This window comes from Malurus melanocephalus, unplaced genomic scaffold (genome assembly GCF_030028575.1).
Source record: "Malurus melanocephalus ecotype Western Australia unplaced genomic scaffold, MMel_1.1 scaffold_254, whole genome shotgun sequence".
In the NCBI taxonomy this organism is placed as follows: Eukaryota; Metazoa; Chordata; class Aves; order Passeriformes; family Maluridae; genus Malurus; species Malurus melanocephalus.
Window position 1 is genome coordinate 828,582 of NW_026623486.1, and position 19,747 is coordinate 848,328.

Consider the following 19,747-nt stretch of genomic DNA (forward strand, 5'->3'; position numbering starts at 1 on the left):
GCCACGGTAAAGATACATAGTCAGACATTCAGTACAAACAGTTCTGTGTCYAGAGTTGCACTGACGTTTACAAACTAAATATGACATGAGTCGTGTTGGATATGGATAACTGTGCTCCATTCCCAAGCCTTTGGCTCCATCCCTTCCTGGGCATTTGTGTACAGGAGTGATGGCAGTGACTGGGGAAGTGGGCYTTGGGTCATCAGACATGGCTATGAAAACTCAGCATTTGAAAATGGGTTTGTTCCAGTCATGATTCAGTTCTGTGATAAACAACAATCCTGCACGTTTTATCTTTCTGATGGTACAATGGACTGTAGGCCTAGATTTTAATAACAGATAAGTAAAATGAGTTCTAAGCCAGACCTAATATAAAATCAATTTATTTMCTAATTAGAAGGCAAATCAGAACCCTGTTTTTAACAGTTATGCAGGTGTGTTGTTATATATTACTTAYGTCTATAAAATCCTATGTCAAGATACAAAAATGAACGTTAGTATTCATAATCACTTAATTATCATTTAGATAATGTTGCTGAAATAATCCAATCTCTTCCTCATAGCACAGCAAAATATATGGAAATTGTATATGAATATTACTACTGCTGGATTTCCATAAGAATCCAGGAAAGATTAGAAATGCARAAATTCAGTCCCAGTTTTGAAGAGTGCCGTTTTTTCCATAGCTGAGATGTCACTCTGTTATCTCCTGAAGTCCTTCATTAGTGATGTGTGTTTTCTTTGGTTCAAAAGTCAGTTTTTATCACTTACTCTGCAATTCAGTCTTTGCATCATCTTTGTCCTCTTTGCTAGGATGGGAACTTCTCTAAAGTTGGCAAAAGTAAGGAAATGCCCAGTGGTGCCAAAGTTGTTGGACAATCTGTGTTTGCAGATTTTGGTGAGTTTTCTTTTTTTTTACGCTGTCCTGAATGTTTCTTTCTCATGTTTTGATTAGGTAATCTACAGTGGAGAACAAATAAAGGTGTTTAGCTCTAAATGGGTCTTTTTACATTTCTCTGCTTTTTCTCTTTAATGTGTTACATCAATTTTTAAATCTTGGAATGTCTGGGAATAATTAACAAATTCAGCTTTGGTTATCCCAGGACATTTTGCCTCATACGTATCTAATTTTTGTTGCTTTGAGGTGTGGTTACAATACTAAAGTTAATTTTATCAGACACTTATTTTGTCATGATTTTATTTTTTTCCTCTAATCTTGTTCAGAAGACAATATCTGATTAAATGTTTCTAAATCCTTCATTTTGTAYGACCTAATAAAGACAAAATATAAATGTAATAAAATTAATTCAATAAAGATTGCTGGAACACAGTAAAACCTTAATGGTTGTAATTGAAAATTCTGGAAGGTTTTTGGACAGGAGAAACTTTAATTTATATGTAAATCTATTTTTGCAAAGGTTAGTGAAAGTCTGTATTTTCCTATTAGAATGTACTTTTCCAGTCAATTGTGGCTTATCAATGTGTGTGTGTGTTGTGTTACAGAGAATGGGGCATGTTGGTTTTGTAGTGCAAAAAATATTATTTTTCTGTCCACTAAAATAACAATTTTCCAACCCAAGGCAAAATGTTGCAGGCCTGATTCTGCTGACATAATTGACTGTAAATAACTTCTTTAAAACATAATTTACTGTATTTGTACAACACACATGTTAACAGTGAGACTGAGCCTGTCTTTAAATGTTGTCAAATGGTACCCTCGTTTCAACATTTTCWTTAGAAATTCTTTTTAAAGAAAATGACAGTTTTTAAACTTCTTGATGGTGTGCCTCACTTTCTCTGTGCTGCCACTTACAAGTGTTTGAGGGTGACATGTGAATGTTAAGACAGCTCTGCCGGGTGGGTAATGGTCCTTAGATCAGATCTGCAGGGAATGAAATAAAGTAGAACCTGAACCATGCTCCAGACTCTTCTGTGAAATGTTTACCCCATTTGCTAAAATCCTTGACAAAGTTTTAATAAAATATTTTACTATTTATCTTCAAATTTGAATACTTGTCTGTGTAATATATGAAGGAAAGAATAGAAYAATGCAGTTTTTGTAGTTAAAAAAGAATAAAGTGTGCTGGCTCTTTTGTAATAATTTTCCAAGCTGATGTTCTGAATAATATGTCTTAATAGGTACTAAATAGAAATTTTTCTTTTTTTTTAACAATGGAAATGTGAAAAGCTATCTTAATATAGGATAATTTTATCTCTGTGTTAGGTGGCTAATGAGCCCAAATGATACATCGTAATTTTAGAAATTTATAGTAATTAATGGAATTTTAATAAACCCTGGGACATCTTTGTAAAGAGAAGAGGAACTGTTCAGATGATAAAGTTGAAATTTTGAACATGTGGCTAAATGGAGTGTGCAGTGCTAAAATGGTTTGGTGCAGCAGAGGTTGGGAGGGAGGGCGGTGACCCATGGGCTGGAGTTCACTACCCCTTGTAAATGGGAGGAGAAAAAACAGCTTTTCATTTTCATTCTGGTATTTTKTGTTCTGCACCAGACCAACAACAAAGGGAAAAATCTCACATTATGAATATAATGTTCTATCACAGTAAAAGTGTTTATTTATCCACTGTGCTATAACTGCTTATATTTAGATACTTCAGTAGGCTGGCTTTGAGCATAGAGCTGCTTGTACTGAGCTAGAGCTAAAGGCAACATATTACTAGAAATGGTTTGTCAGACTTGAACCTCTCCTGTTTGCAGTTTGCCATTCCAAAAATGACAGAATAATGATTGTTGTAAGTCAAAGGAAGTTAARGTATGATGGTTTGCAGTTTGGAATAATTTGGCTATCTGTGATGGGGCATGATTGATTGCACAAGAAATCAAAATACCACAGTGAAATGGAAAATGAGATGTGTTAGGAGACAGTGCTGCCTTCTACCTAGGCAGGTTTTGCCAAGCTGTGTGTGATGCAGAAAGTGCTGCACACTCACACTGTGCTGTGCCACAGCATCCTCCTCCTGGCACTGGGGACAGCCACTGGCACTACAGACGTTCAAAATACAGTCACGAGCCTCTGACATTACTTCTGTGTTGCCTGCCTGTATTTTTCTTCCCCTTCCTTGACATTTTCTGTCCCTCACAGCTGATGTGCCAGCTTTGCCATTTGCTAAAGGTCTCAAAGGGTTCTGTATCTCTGTGCTTTCACTCTGCCACTTCTCATGTACTTAACCTTGTGTAGGCTGGACTCTGCAACTGAGTCAGGTCCAGATATGAGTTTGGGGCTGTCACTCGGGCTGCTGCCTTCCCTCTTACACCCACCTTTCTGTTTGTACCCTGCTGCACTCCTGCAGTGCAAGATTCTGATTCGCTGAGCACACCTGCATCTTAGCAAAATAGGCATTGTTTCAAAAGGTCACTTTGTCTGGCATTCTTGCCTGCTTCTGAAAATTTTATTTGAAGTACTCTTTCCAGCCCTGAGTGTTTACCTATTATTTGAAAAAAAAAAAAAAGTGGGGAGCTTTGTACAAGATTCTGACTGAGAACTTCCAAAAGCAKCTAATTTGGGATAAGACTTCTTTTCTTAAGCTAAGCAGGTTGAACAACAGCTATCAAATATAAATTATTTGGATAAGTGGAGTTGGAAAAAAACAGCAATTAGGTGACTCATGAGAAACTGTCACAGATGTTGGTATAATCTTAGTACCAAGTGTTCTTGAAGTACTGAAAAAAAGATTTTTTTTYCTTCATTAAAAAGATACACAAGTGYATGTTTGTAYGTATYTGAAAGTCACYGTGTTTATATCTATCTACATATATATATTTGTATATATKTTWATGGAAAGTTATGTAAAAACATGTGTCTACATCAGTAGATTGATGGTAATGTGGTAGACCTTACACTTGCTAAGTTGGAACCTCTCTAATAAGTAGCACTCCCTTCTGTTACACGATAGCAGTGATTTGTACATTAATCTGACCAAAGGACAGGGAACAATTGACAGATTTGTATTGCCCTTTTAAAAACAAATCAAAACTGCTTTTTGACATTTATTACAAATGGCATTTCAATTGATTAAGGTGAGCAGAGTTGGGCACTGGAGAATTCTGCACTTATTTAGCTGCCACATTGCTCCAAACAAGTAAGAGCTCTTCATTATTACTTTTTCTATTCTTCTCATGTCACTATGGTAATTGCAGTGCAGTGGTTGCTATAGCAAAAATGATTAATCCTGCACTGTTGTTATCTGCGAGCCAGCAGAGGATTTTTAGAAGATCTGCTTCTACTGTCTTTAGAGGAAATCATAGATGTTGTCTAGAATCCTGATAAATACGTGCAAATATATAGAGAGTTTTATTAATTGTCACTTAAATTACTAGGAAAATGTTGTCTTTTTAAAGAAATTGAAGGATTTCAATGGGACAATATGAAAAGGACCAATTTTTTTTTAGGGTAAGATGAATGCAAGCTGTATTTTGGACACAAAAACCTGCTATTTTCTTGTTAATTTAAAGATTAATGACATATGTTTTTAAAGTAGTGAGTCAGAAATCATTAGCAMAGGATATTGTGCTGATTATACAGGCCATTAATTCATTTCTATAGGAAATTGGTGTCATAATTGCTATTTAACTATAATTGGTTCAGTTGGATAGGGAAGATTGATAGATCATCCTTTGGTATCTGAAAATGTAAAAGTTTGATWAATCAGTCATTGATTTTGCTTAGTTAAGGCAAAAAACTTTGTTGTGGCCTATATTTAAAAGAGAGTAAAAACAGCTTTTTGAAATCAAACTTGATCATAGTGCTCATGGTAGCCTCACAACTAAATACAGCACAACTCTTCTCTAGGTAGCATTTAACCAACYCAGTCCTCTATTTTTGAGTCACCATTTGAATTCTTAGCTGCTGCCCTTTCTCTTCTCTAATTTAAGAAGTTTGCATACACTCCTTTTATGCACACTTGCTTGCTTTTTGACCAAGCATGGGTTGGTTTTGCTAAAGTTCTATCAAAGTCTTTTAGAGGCCTGAGCTCAGTTTTTTCTCATRTTTTAAATCCAGTCATCCCAACTAATAATCCTGAGAGAATCTTTTCTGTTCTCCCCCCTGCCAAGTAATTGAACTATTTCATGTATGTTAACTACTTATATGACATGTGGTAGTAATTAGCACTTTCCTTGTAGGAAATGATAGCTCATTATTGCCACTTAATTATGTTTAAACAGGATAACACAGTGCCTAACCTTTGGGGGGTTTTCAACCTTCCATTGCACTGTGCCAAATGCATTTTGTTGAAAGATTTTTATTTAAAGTAGACCTTAATTATTCTGCAGCTGATGATACCTTAAATGCACTTCTTTTCTGCCTGCAGTTGCATTGGATTTTGTACCTTTTAGTTTTGTCTGTCAGCTTCATTTTAGCATCTGAATTTCTTTTTTGCTTCAGAATGTTGCATCCTCAGATGCACTAGCAATGTATCAAAGGAAAATTTCAATGGTACATTTTGGTAAACAGCCCCCTAAAAAACCCATTCTCCTTTGAACACTGTGTTGTGAAAATATTTAGTGTTCCTGTAGTCAATGAAAGGRTTCTCTTAAGAACCTTAAGGTGCAGGATGACAATACTGCTGTGTGTGAAGTGCTCTGCATGGGAGAAAAGCTGGTTTTACTGTGATCAGTTTGGGTGAAAAAGATGCGAAATTTGAAGGAAACAAAGCATTCTGAGAGATTTAGATATGGAAGAGATGCTTTTAGTACCAGATGCACRTCTGAAACAGCAGTGTATAGAGACATACTAGGTTAGTTGACACTTGTGTTTTGAGTCCATGGAAGTGGATTTAGGAGCTAAGGCTGTTTTATTTGTTAATTTGTAACCAGCAGTGCTGAACAGTGATAGCTGAATGTTTTAAATGTAGTTCCCAGTGTCCCTTTCTAAGGGGGAAAATCAGATTCCCGTATTTTGCCAAGATCTCTCATGCTGCTGGCAAATGCTAGTATATCTCCTGGGAAAAAATAATGTTGTTGCTTCATGTTAATTTTTGTCAAAGGGGCTTGTGCATTAAGAATTACTTAACTTTCTTTCCAGCAATAACATTGGAGGAGTGGTGCACATGGCATTTGTTTATTCATTCCTAGTTGAACAAATTCATCTCCAGATTGAATTTTTCTTTGGCACAGTTCATAGTTGATATAGCAGGAGCTCTTGACCCTGGCTGAGCTCACCCAAGAAGTTACACCAATGCCTTGCCTTGGTTACTGTTTTACCCCCTTTAGCACCTGGAGTTTTATTGCCATGGGAGCTTTGAACGTGTGTAACATCACAGAGCTCCAAATGGTAGAGCCAGGCTTGGAGTTGGTTTTGATATGAAACGTGAAACAAGCAGCGTTCAGCATAAACTGCACAGGAATTTCTGTGAAGCTTTTTGGTTAATATGTGTGAGGGGGGTTTCTCATTGTATTTAATGTAGTTCTTTTCCCTGCTTGGATTGCAGTTGTCCTGGAATTTCCATTGGAGGCAGAAGGCTGCTCTGTTGGCTCAGTGCAGCCTGGAAGTCTCTGTGCAGTTTGCTGKCACGCTGTGTTCAAGTGCTTCTATGCAGTGGAGCTGTGAAAATGGATTCTTTGGAAGGACTTAGAATTGATTTACTGTGTAAGAAAGTGTTGTAGGGGTTTCTTTAATGTCCACTTTGAATTATCTGTGCATCTGTTTCTTGAAGTTATGATTCACATTTTCTAAAAGCAGTTGACATTGATTGTTTTAATAATGTTTAATTATCTTAGTAATTTWTTATAAYTCTCTGTCATGACCATCTCACTGAMCWCCTAAAGMACAGAGTGACAAAAGAATTCTAATGATATTATTACTTGAGAAGATAAATTTAAGATATCAGCTTTCAAACAAACCTGTATTTTGTTTGAATATCAAATTGAGTTGTACTCATTGCAGGCTTCTTGCCTGCCTCAGAAGGGCATTGTTTTTGGCACCTAACAGGGCTTTTTTCCCCCTTATCCTCTAACTGTTCTTCAGAACYGTAAATGAAAGACTCCTGAGAGAGGAGAACGAGAACTGGGCAAAGACAAGAGGGAGAGATGYGAGCACCCTAAATGTATGTTGAAATAAAAAAGCATGTCATTCATTAGGCTGATTTGTATTAAAGAGGTGGCCTAACCTCATTTGGACTTAAAATTAACAGCAAAGAAAAACTTCTTGGCTTTTATTGAACCAAGTTTAGGTCTTTTGTTTCTCACCCTTTCCAAGAGAACTTGGAAAACTRTACTGAAAAAGGTCTGTGATAATACAAGACCAGGGCTGTTTCTGATTGTGTGTTCTCAAGAGAGAGCACTGGATTCTCAGTGCATGAATGAGARTTCTGTGGTTGATGAAGGGTCTTGTTTTTACATTCAGAATTATGAAAGCTGACATTCTTAGCCTGTATAGTTAACTTCTATTTCACTGAATAGTTAGGGTTAGAAGAGACCTCTACAGATGGAGTCCAACCCCCAACTTGCTAGAAAACAATTTCTTTTTATTTAACACAACTGTAAGAAGTTACAATAATCAATCTRTGATCTCAGAATAACCCCCAAAAGTTGATTCTATTTTTGTTTTTAAAGGAGCAGAAGTAASATTACACTGCAGCAGAACTACAGAGCATTTAAATTAAAAAGGTTTAGATCATACACCCACCAAAAGYTGTCCTGCTCTTCATAGCTACAGCTTTATCTTGCTGTATTATGAAACAGTTTTGGAGTGAGWGATCCCAGAGCTTGTCATTACCTCAGGTTCCATTTTCCTTTCAGAGCCTGTGTTGGATAGTACATTGCACAAGCATAGTTGATAACCCTTGAACCTGGCTGCAAAAGAGCACTTTTGTGACACCTTTTTCTCTGTCKCTAAAGGAATTTGAACATTGGGATTGAGCATCTTTTACCTAGGTTTACTCACGCTAAGTAAATTACAAGTGTGTTTGCTTTACAAACACCTCTCTGATACCTCTGGGTTTGGGAAGAAGTTTCTTGTATGGAACTCTTTCACTGTTTGTTATGTGCTGATGCATTTTAAAAWGTGTTCTCAAGCTGCAGTACCTCAGGATTGCATTTGGAGCATCTAACAATTCTAATAACGTTATATTGGGTTTAATCTGATTTACAAGTTGTTTTCTGCCTTCTATTCAAATTTACTTGTAGAACAGGTTGAAAGTACTTGAGCTGTGTTTTTTGCAAGTGTGACCATTCAGAATCAATGTTAAAGCTCAGCAGTGTCTCTTMCACAAGCTCTCTGGGTGAGCTGTGCTCCCAGGGGTGCTTGGATTGGGCCTCCAGCYCTTGGCAATCATGGGCAGTGTTGGAAAGGAGCTCTGTATCCACGGCTTTTGTCTGAAATGCAGCAAACAGGCAGTTGTAGGTAATGATTCTCACATGACTCCTARATGGAATAAGCCTTCTAATTTTGTCTTTACATATTTAGACATAAGTACAGGTTTGCAGGTGATGAGTACGTGGGACTGTTCTTTTTCTAGCCCTTTCCACTGCCAACTGAACCTCATCTTTATTAACCATGTAGTTATTCTGTATCACAGTCATGAGTGGTGTGTTGAGAAGGTGCTCATTGACAGTTGRGTCTCTGTGTAAAGGTGCTCCAAAAGTTCAGTGGTGCTAGCAAAGGACATTTGGGTCTGGAGTTACAGTATCAGTTACACACTTGCTATAAGGGCACACCTACTGCTGCAAATTACAGGGAAATGATAAGTAAGATTTCCACCTCTTTGGAATGAGATTTTTTTTTTTTTATTCCATACAGTAAGAGAAAGACAGATTAGCAGACCTCAGAAACTGAGTGAAGATTACAGAGGGTCTCCAGAAATAGGTTTCCTAGGTRGACCTAGGTTGAAGGATATTATTACAGACACATTATACAAGGTATTTTTATAAATACTTGAAACCAGTGAGGTCTGAGGGGTTCATCCAGCTGTTGTCACCMATGCTTGTTTTGTCACCCATGAATACCTAAATGCACTGATCAGTTGTGTTAATGACACTCTTTTGAATTTCTGTTTTCCGTTTCTTTTGGGGAGAAATTTAAATTCAAGGTCAGAGTTTAAAACTGAAGCATGTTTATTTACATTGAGATGGAAACCAGGCATAAAGATAWGAGTTTCTCAGGTCCAAGGTGAATTTGTTGTTAGTGAGTTTGCTCTTCCGTGAGCAGCTGCTGAGGGTGTTTTTTGTGTGGTCTTCAAGATCAGTAGTTTGTATATCAGCAGGAGCTCCCAAGGTGGGAATCATGTAAAGATTAGAAATGAAATATTTTCTTTCAAAACTGGAAAAGCTGCTGTATCGATTCGTTGGTTTCACAGTGTCTTTGAAAAAGCTTCAGAAATGCAGGAAACATTTTCTTTCTGGTTATAAAAGATGGATCTGTACATTGTAAGATGTGCTTTAGAAATAAAAACTGGAGAAGAAATAAGATATAATATTATGATAGAGATGAAGARTGTTGGGCTTTTCTTCCTTTGATTGCTACTTTTCTGTAATAYAGTATTTGACTAATTTTGGTTTTTGTAAAACTATTTTGCTACGACTCAGAATATATTCTCATTTCATTGATGCCCTATTTTCAACTACATTCTCAGAGCTGGAGCTTGAAGCCTTTTAAGTTTAAAATTTGTTCTGTCTGCTCTAAGTACCAAACTAATGTTTTTGTATCTCATCTTTGTGATCTTTAAATTCAGCTCAGCACTGAGTGTAGGTGAGGAAAATAAAAACCAACCARCCAAAATTCATGCAAACCAGTCCAGTATCCATGGGATGGGTATCTCTGTCTGAAAAAAAAAGTTTTGTAAAGTGATACAACAGTATGTGAGCTTAAGAATGGCCTCTTGTCTTGTTTTTAAGATGTTTTTTGACAAAATTTATTTCTAAAATATTTTTTTTCAAAACTGCTGTGAATTTTCAGCAGATTGTTTTCATATCTTGAACTATATTTTTTTAATTACTGGGTTCTTTAATACATGTCACACAGAATTGAAGAGAAATTGCAACTGAAAACATGATCCTATAGAAGAAATTACATAAATGGACATTTATCTTCTGTCAGAGGGATTGAGGAAACTCTGTCCTTCCAATATGGAATATATRTCACAGTATTTTCAGTTTGCAGGGGCAAAGGTGTGTTGTTTGATGCATATTTGCCCTTCTATTCATTCTTGGACTGCMCTGAATTTCTTAATCAAATCTTAAGCTCGTTATTTATCTAGCACACTTGCATGTGCAGGTGATGTTTTGTGTCTGATTCTGTGTCTGTTCTGTCCTCTCTGCCCTATGGAGTGGTTATTCCTCAAAGCTGCCAGGGTGTTTGCATCAATGTCCTGCTCTACTGTGAACATTAACTACCCTCACTAGCAAACTGAGTTATTGGCATAACAAGATGAATGTTTGCAGTATAAGCAGAATCAAACATTTTATATTCTCCTCTGCTCCGTAGCATAATTTAAAATGAGAACATCCTTGCTCTTGCCCCTTTCTAAAACTGAGCAAGGAGGTTCTTTGTCCTTGTGTGTTATTGAAAATCTTCTAAAATCATTTCAGACTGAAACTTTTGTAGAAATGTGATGAAAATATAAGGGCTTGATTTACATTTTATATTCAGAAAACATATGTCTCTGCAACTTAATTCAATTTTAGCAAACCCTTCAATATTCCCATGGTTGATAATTTGCAAATTGAATACTTTCTTCCRTTTAAGTTTAGGAAAAAACTGTAGTCCAACAGAATTTTAATCTAGCTCGTGTAAGTAAAGAATCAGAGCAGTAACATGTTTTTGTTCTTCTTGGTTGATGCAGGAGGAAAACAAACACCTTCACAAGKGATTTCAGATGGTCGGATTCCATAGTTGCTATGTTGATTTCCCTGTTCTGTGGGAATTCCCTTTCCCACCTCTTTGGTGTGAACTTAATGGGTTTCTGTCACCTAGGCTATTTCACATCCTAAATTCTCTATCCTTGAGAAGAGAGCTGCCATGAGGATTTGGGAGGGGTTTGGTGCTGAGGTAAAGTAATTCATGAGGCAGATGGGATGTAGGAAGCCACTAAAAGTTTGGCTTTATCACTTGGAGATATTTGGGGAAGTCTGGTATTTTCATCACTCCTCCTCCCCTTATAACCCTCCTTTCCATCTCCCAACTTCCTGATGAGATCAGGGAGGGACCCAGAAAATGTAGCTGTGCACAGATCTRGATGTACACACACATAGCCCCTGAAAGGAGGTTCAGTTTAATAGCAGTACAGGCTGGCAGGCTGAGAAAGCCTTTCTCATGGTGCAGGTAAGGTTTGACAGGACTGTATTGGAAAATGAACGAGGGGTTCAGTGACTTGGGCAGATGATCTGGTTTTGGTATATTAGCTGAGGAGATTTCATCAAGCAATGTTATAAAATCCACTTGCCTTGCTGGTTTGGATTTTTGCAAACCCAAGCAGTAGCTGTGCCTGAAGCCCCTTGGTGCTCTCAGCACRTTTGTGGTTCATACAGAAATCCATTTTGTAGGGTGCTCATAAGCAGCATTTCTGAAACATCAAACCAGTAAAAGTGTAATTTATTGTGGGAKAGACGAGCTGCTGTCAGGGAGCCAGGCTGAGAGGATGTTTGTGGCTGTAACTTGCAGTATTTGATGGATATAATATAAAATCCAGTRGTGGAAATGATTCAGGTAATTAACGTGCCAGATGAGGACCTCACTTCAGTGTTCACAGYGAACACTGCAGTTAACTCAAATGAAATACCCAGCTCCTCAGAACTCTGAGGGCTAAGGAGCAAGTTGAAAAGGTGAATTCCTTTTTATTAYCCTGAGCTTTGATTTCATAGCCTGGAAAAGTGGATTCCCTGCAATGTTSCTGAGCAGGGGTGTGATGTGTGTGGAGCCAGGTTTGGTTCTGGTGGGGTTTGGCAGTTGTGGTTATTGCTGCTGCAGTTCTTGCTGCTGCCTGGCGCTCCTGCTCAGTGCCCCCTGTGCTCTCTCCTCAGCCCAAACGGAGCTGTCCAGGGCTGGCCTGGCTCCTGCTGGGSAGGCAGGGCTGCAAGGGCAAAATGKGAACACAGAGATTTCTCCTGGAGTAGATAACGGACTGTAAATTATTACTTTTTTCCCCACTATATGCTGTGTGTGTCAGAATTCTAGATGCAAATAGTCATTGCTTGTTTAAATATTAAAAGGTCATTATTCTGCTAAAGGTCTCAGAAATATGTGGATTAAGGATGCTTAAAGAACATTTTTGAAAACCTGTAATTTACTCAAATTTACCTAATTCTGTAAGCCTGGGATTTATTAGCCATTGTGTTAATCCACTCTCCAGTGTTGTCTTTTGTGTTAAGTACAGATTAAGATATTACACGTGAACTCATGACTCTTCTTAAAGTCTTGCTGACAGCAGAAGAGTTTAAAACTAGTTCAGAAAATTTAGAARAATGTTATGGTGGACTTGTAATGGTGGATTTGTATTAAAGGTAATTTTCTTCCCAACTGAACACAGGGACGGATTAAATTACTAAGGACTTACTCTTCTCGGTATGTCAGTAAAATTTACARCTTTCTCAATATTATGGGTCAAGATGAAAATACATCAGCAAAGGCAATATTCAAACGAACCAAATTAGATTATTGGGTTAAGGATTTTGAATAGATCTAGTTTATCTCATGTATTTTTTCACATTTAAAAAAGTAGTAAATTATTCACAGCTGATTATTTCATGTAAACAATGTTTCTGATTTTGCAGATACAAAGCTGACAGACTTTTTTCTCTTTGACAGATGGGGATGGACAAAGTGAACATTTATTACCAGTCTGTGAAGATGAAACATGTCAAAGAAGTGCCATCTACCTAACCAAGCTGGGATTGGATCAGGTAATGTGAGCTTGGAATAGCAAAGACAACGCAAAATACTGTGCTTTGTGAAATTCTATGAAACTGAAATTTTTCAGCAAAGAAATGAAACCTCCTCACCTGTAATTACTGAATTACTTCTGTGTTCCCTATCTGAAAAAATCTGTGTTTAGTGGAAGATGTTGCAAACCTAGAATGCTTTGTAACAGATAATTCTACTCAGGAAAATGATGGGTGCTCCTAAAGAGTCACTTTCTTGATTGCAAAACACTCCATTCAAAGCACCATAACTGTCCCAGCATGAGATGAAAAACAAGGTTTGTGCTAAGAGCTGGAAACAAATCTAATTAATTCAAATGAGCTTCTTTAGTTTAACTTAGGGAGTTATTTTAGAGTAAAAAAATATGTACGCACACACATATAGCRAGTTGAACCAGCCCACAGCTCTTACCCCTTGTTTCTATTTTGTTTTTGTTTTTTAATAAATGAAGTAAATTTCCACGTGCTATAGAGCACTTTTTTAGGCTGTGTATCTTCAGGATTTSGTTTCTGTTAAACTGTTGCAGGTTCATTTTTTCATTACACTACTGGGTTTGAGAGACATGGTTACAATTCATGGAATAGATTATTACATGTTCATTTATTGAAGTGTGTGATCATCTGGTCTAAGTATTTACAGTGCCCTGATTTATAATGAAGTTGCAGTGTACAGTAAATTAACCAAATGTTCATTGGATGGCTTAATGAATGTTTTACTAAATTCATATTTAGCAATGTGAACCTAAAGGCCAAGGTGACATATAAAGTGCTTGTAGCTGACAGCAAAACCCACTGTAGGGTGCTTAGAGAAAATTAAAGTGTGTGCTATACATGTTGCTAACCACATTATGAATTACTGATKATGCCCTTACTGAAAAATTGAAGGCAGAATTTTGTGCTAAAAGTAGTATCCTCTCTGATCTATAATCCAGAATTTATAGCTGAACTTGTTACAGTCTGTAGCCCAAGTTTAGAGTGTAGATTTTCTCATTTAAAGAATCAAAATTTATGGAACAGAGGCWGCAGCATACAGTGAGGAGAATCACTGTGTGTAGGAAAGGAAAGCACCCAGCTCCCAGTCAGTGCAGGAGGAATGGCTGGGATGGAACGTGCCCCATCAGAGTCAGAAAGCAAATTCTAAATTTGGTCATTTGTATCTTTGAGCCTTCTGATCATGGCAGCTCTGTTCTCAGAAGTCACGTTTAGCTGTGCACGCTGTATTTGGTTGGTTGTGGTTGTTGGTTTCTTGTTTTGGTTTGGATTTATTTCTTTTCCATCCATCCTCTGTAACAGAGACAATAGRTGATAGCATTGCTGGATGCACAGGGGTACAGCAGAGTTTGATTTTTGGCTCAGAGCCTTTGTACAAAGCAGTGGATGCTCAGTTTGTGATCCTTACACTGCTGCTGCTCCAGGGGAGAGCTCAGGCTGTGGCCCCGTGCTGGATCAGCTGAGTAGCTGGGGTGCTCTTTGTCAGAGGACAGCTACACTGCAGCTCTCAGTTTAGCTCCTTACTCTTCATAATGTAAGAATTAAAAGGCACTTGAGTTTTACTGCTCAAGTAAATTTGAGACAAATATTCTAAATTAAAGTAATTTCACTGTACAAAGTGAASCCCTCAMAAAGAGCTGAAACCACTGAGAGGASTGGGRTCTGGTAGCTCTTGTTCAGGATGGGTTCCCAGAAGGAGGTGATGCAGTGGTGGCAGAGGAAGGTTTGGGTCAATTTGCATAATATCAGARCTTTTCCAAGGTAGAGTCTGTTATGTAACCTGTTCTGAAGTAACATTGCATGCAGCCAGTTCTTATCTTGCTTCATTATTTCATTTTTTGATAGGACTAAGCTATTTAGTCACAAATACATCAGATACTTAACCTRTATTTAATTTGTTTACTCAATTTAGCAATTTCACTGTGCAGTTTCAATTTGAAAATAATTTCCRAGATAATGACCTTTGAGATAAAAAATGGCAGTTTAATATTGTCACTTTATTTTAAATAGTGAAGAATCCAAGAGATTCTCACCCTGCTACAAAAAAAGTATAGAAAAGTATTTAGACTTACCTAGAAACTTTAAAGCAATTTTCCCTCCCTATTTTTAGAATGACTTTAATTAAAAATGACAGTATCAGATGGCATGCAATAATGACTTGTTCTGGCCTAATCTTTTTAAAGAATTCTACCTAGAATACTCTTTTCTTGTAYTCATCTGGAGGTGATGGAGATTTTTCTTTTGAAACTTTTTCTCTTATCTGTTCTGAAACAGTGAAAAGTGTCAGTGTCTTGATTCATATATCTGCAGCTTTTCCCATGTATTGCATGCTTCCTTCAGGTAGAAATCTATTCAAACATGTCAATTGTYATATTTATTTGGAAGTAAAAGGTTTCATTTCACTGAATTTGGTCATTGTGAGGTCAGATGACAATCTTTGATTAAATAGGTTAATCTTCATGAGAAATGAGAACCAAACTTTGTGGCAACAGACTGAAATAAAATCATAGTTTACTAATCACTTTACAATTTGAGAGAAATAGTAAGGAGCCCTTGCAGTGCAGAATGTGCTTCAACAAGGGGATGGCATCCCTTGTGGAACAGGTATGTAATTATAAGGAGTCTGTGGGAAACTGAGAAATTGCAAGTCTATTCTTGAAAAAATAGAAGATCCCATATATCCATTGTCCTTGTCCAGTCTTTGCTGTAGGGTTTTGTGGCTTTTTTTTTTTTCAGTTAAGGCTTTAGCAATGAATTCTTGTTTTCAGATTTTTTTTTTTTAAGAAACCTACTGATCTCAGATCTGAAACATCTCAACTAAGATGAGAGTCTTATAAAAAATACTTTGCCTACGGTGACTGGGCCTGGTTCTGTCCCTCCTGCTTGTTTGCTGTAGCATTTGATAGAATCAAATGAGAAACACTTAACACAGTTCTGGGTTAGTGTGTGATGCTTTGGGATAAATGCATAACAATCAGAAACACRCATCTGTACAATCAGTGGCTCTACAGCTTGTGCTGAGGAGAGGAGGCAATGGCATGTCAGCTTTGGAGTTATTCCAGTCTGTCAGTGTATTTCTCATGTCTTTGGCCCAACTGCAAAGCCAGGCCAAGCTAGGAGAGTTATTTCAAGGATAATCTTTCACCAAAGATTCTAATTTATGTAATGTTGTTTGGGAAGGGGGTTAAGTATTAGAAACATCTCAGATTTTCTTCTTTCGGATGGTGGAGCAGAAGTAAAGGCCAATAAAATACACACGAGTGACTTAAGGAGATACAGACCTACTAAGGTTTTAAAGGAATGTGAATGTTTCCATGGCAACAGCAGAGCTGCTGTCAGATCCAAGTGGAATCCTATATGCTGTTTCAGATTGTGGCAGGTGTTAGGACATCTCATACTTCTTCAAATTCACCTGCAATAGCTACAGTCTAATCTGGGAAATATTTAAAAGTCCTTGGTACTGTTTAGTGTAGAAACTCTAGATACTGTGATATTCTTAGAGATGACTAATCTTTCTTTAATTTTGCCAAGTATTCGSTACGATTTTTCATTTGTTTCCTGAGGCAAACACTATTATTTCAGCCCCTTCTTTGTGGGCTTGATGATTCTTATAACCTTTCTCTGTACAATAGAGAGGTTATAGCTTTATTCCTCCTGAAAATCTAGCAGGTCTGAAGTAGAACACAGCAGTGGATCCTACAGTAAACCCCAGCTTTTTGTGGGGTCATTCTGTAGGCTAGAGAGGGAGGTGACAGCATCAGTTATCACTGCAGCCAATGTCAGAAGTTTTACCTTATTCCTGTGTAACAGTTTAAAGGGGAGGAATTGATGCAACTGCTGTAGTTTTCATAAATGTCATATTCTACAAGATCCTCTCCTCATTTCTAAATTGCTTGTCTTTCTGAAAGCAGCTGTGGGCCTRTAAACATTGAAAACATGACTTTTACTGCTTTGGTTACATTTTTCTATGATTCTAAACCTGTGTTGGGAATTGTCATCTTCTGGGCTTTGAACACCATAAATGAATGGTGTAAAGAATGGGAATTTCCTCAGCTGTGTGAGGGATCCAGGTGACCCTTGTGTGCATCCTGAAATCCTGAAATCTTTGCTATGTGTGGCTGAGCTGCAGCACACGGATACTGAGAGAGGGAGCCCTGGGGAAAGGGCTTCAGTCACTTCTGTTGCTGTGGCAGCTCTTTCAGGCTGCTCTTGATGCTCATCCTTAGCATTTCCAGAATATGTATTGGCCAGGAACAGCTACCAATTTCCAACTTTTGTGACTTGCACTGGCTCCCTGCCTGTGTCCTGTGGCCTGGAAGCAGCAGCTGGCTGGGGGTGGGCTTTGTGCTTCATGGGTTTCTGGCCATAATTTAAAAATGAAGATGTGTCAATCCCACAGTTTGGGCTSAAAGACCAACTCACAGGCTTTCAAGCAAGAGAAGTGCCTTCCCTAATGTATAGAAGAATGTGGACTTTGTAAGAAATGAGCCCTTTTACAGTAACTGCAAGGAGCTTTAAATTTTTCTCAAATCCCCGGATCTTTTTCAAAATGAAAGTGATGCTCTTTTAACAGGGCASGAAAGCATTATCTTTTCTACTTCCTGAAAAACAAATGTTTAAAGAATTTAAAAACAAATTTTCAAGCACTTAAATATTTTCCCTATTTTAGCCTACAAATCATTAATTGAAGGATCCAAAATAAAAATAAATGTTTTAAGTAATGATGTTAGTGATGCTATGCAATGGAATTTAAAAGTAAATCTGATTCCTCTGACTGAATTTTATGTGTTCATTTAAAATGTCTTTTAAAAATACACTTACTCAATTTTTCAGTCTTTTCTCATCTGAGCTGTGTAGGAGAAATCATATGATCAGAAAACTGGAAAAAATAGCTTTGTGTGTCCTCATTATACCCACCTATTTCTTAGATAGAAATTTAAAAATTCGTTTTAGTCTTTTTTTATTAAAATAGTAAGAGCAAACATAAAGCTTAAAGTAATTGTTTGGATTATCAAAYACAAAAGAAGCAGGAGATTTATATTGTTGACAAACACATTTTCATTTTTTTGCCTTTTGAACTGAAAGATCAGTCCCGAGGCACTCGAACAATTAATCTTGTGTTCCATTACACGATACTGCAGCTCATAATAGAAACCTACAGAAGGAGTTTCGCCAAAAGCGTGGATTACTCTGAATTTAAACTGCCAGAGTAAGTTACATCTGGTGCTGGAATGTGATCTGGTTGTGCAGCAAACGGGGCTGATGTAGCTGAAGTGTTACACAGCTGCTCTCAGGGAAGTCCCACAGCTGCTTCAGTGGYGTGGATGCATTTACTCTGTGGCATCAACGGTGGGGATGCTTGGTAGCAGTAGATGATGTTTTGTTCACCTGTTATTTTGTATCTCATCATTGACCTTAGGAATGTGAAATTGCCTTCTATTAATCACTCTGAATAGAGTTAAAAGAGAAATAAATTCATATTTGTGCCTAAAAATTCATTTTAAATTTTGTCTCTTTAAGATAGTGTTACCATACCTGAGAACATTTAGAAAGTATATGATGGATATAATTGGATTTTACTGCAATGACTGTGTGAAYGATACCGTGTAAAGTAAAAGCTATATTATATTTCATGGTTCTGGTTTCAATCACTGTTTTTCAAAATTAGAGTATTTTGCAATAATATTGTTTCATCTGTCTTCTGCATGACAAGTAAGTGCTAAGAAATCCAAGTCTTTSAAAAGTTTCCCTCAGGGAAAGAGTCTTTTCTTTATTTTCTGTTTCTTAGATTTCTCCAGACCTTCAGCAACTGAGAGTAACTAAGCAGACAYGTGCATGTGGTGGGGTGTGAGGTCCAAGTGTGTTTGGTTTCAGGTCTGAGTTTGCTGCAGGTGTTGCAGACTGTGGTTCAGTTCAAAGCCATTGCGTACACGGCACTGAGTGTGCAGTGACAGGGATACTGCTCAGCCATCTCTGGTGTCCCAACAGCACTGACCTTGGTGCACCTCTGCAGTAAATTTGGAGCCTTCTCTRAACTGCAGGTGGCTGTGTGTAATCCCAAGGGCCCAGTGACGTGTCACACACCATTGCCATGTGGCAGGAATGCCATCGATTACTGGCCTGTGTTAGCCAGGGTATGATGCTGCCATGGGTCTCCTGCTGGTTCCTGAAATAGCTCAGTTAAGGCTTGGCTGMGAGATGTGTAAGATCTGTTAAGTGCTTTTGATGTTGGTGATAGTGATCCTTTAAAATGGCACCCCTCTGTCCTTTCGGAGGCATTGTCAGTTAGTTGATGTATAAAATTACTTCTGACTTTTAAAATGACACTGATTTTTTTCTGTAGCATYGAAATGTTAACCCTGGCACTTCAGCTTCATACTAACTTGCAAAAGTACCTTGATTTTAATTAAGATAAATTCCTATTTAGCACCTCTGCAGCACTTTGGAAAGTAAGTGCAGATGCATTCTATTTCTTGTCCTGGAGAAATTATACTTTGCATTTCTTTTGTACTTACAGTTTGATACTTTAATCTTAATTTCTTATCAAACAGTTCAGTATCTGGTGCTTCTGGGGAGATAGGAGGGGAATTGAAGCTCTTGAACTTCTAAATATCCATGAATAATAGAATTGTTCAAGCTGAAATGAACCTTAGGAGATCCAGCCTCCTGCTTTAAGCAGSAACAAACTGAATTTAGACCATGTTYTTTAGAGCTTTGTCCAGTCAGACTTTGAAACCCCCCAAGGACAAAAATCCTGCAACTTCTCAGGGTCTCATTTCTAGTTAATTTGGTTGTTTATCTCTAGACAGAACCTCCCTTGTGTCAATCTGACCATTTTCTTCTTGCATTTGTGCCATGTATCACAGTAGAGAGCCTGGCTCC

At 37.6% G+C, this 19,747-nt stretch overlaps 2 protein-coding genes across 4 annotated transcripts in view; one reads left to right on the forward strand and one right to left on the reverse strand.

Annotated features, from left to right (window-relative positions):
• The window catches only part of PHKB (phosphorylase kinase regulatory subunit beta), a 198,366-nt gene that overhangs the window by 88,632 nt on the left and 89,987 nt on the right, over positions 1-19,747 (reverse strand). The window lies entirely within an intron of this gene.
• Positions 1-19,747, forward strand: part of ITFG1 (integrin alpha FG-GAP repeat containing 1) — a 70,414-nt gene that overhangs the window by 23,009 nt on the left and 27,658 nt on the right. The window contains exons 8-9 of the mRNA XM_057375671.1: positions 814-898; positions 12,762-12,856. Coding sequence (XP_057231654.1) covers positions 814-898; positions 12,762-12,856 — 180 coding nt within the window. The remainder of the gene's footprint in view (positions 1-813; positions 899-12,761; positions 12,857-19,747) is intronic.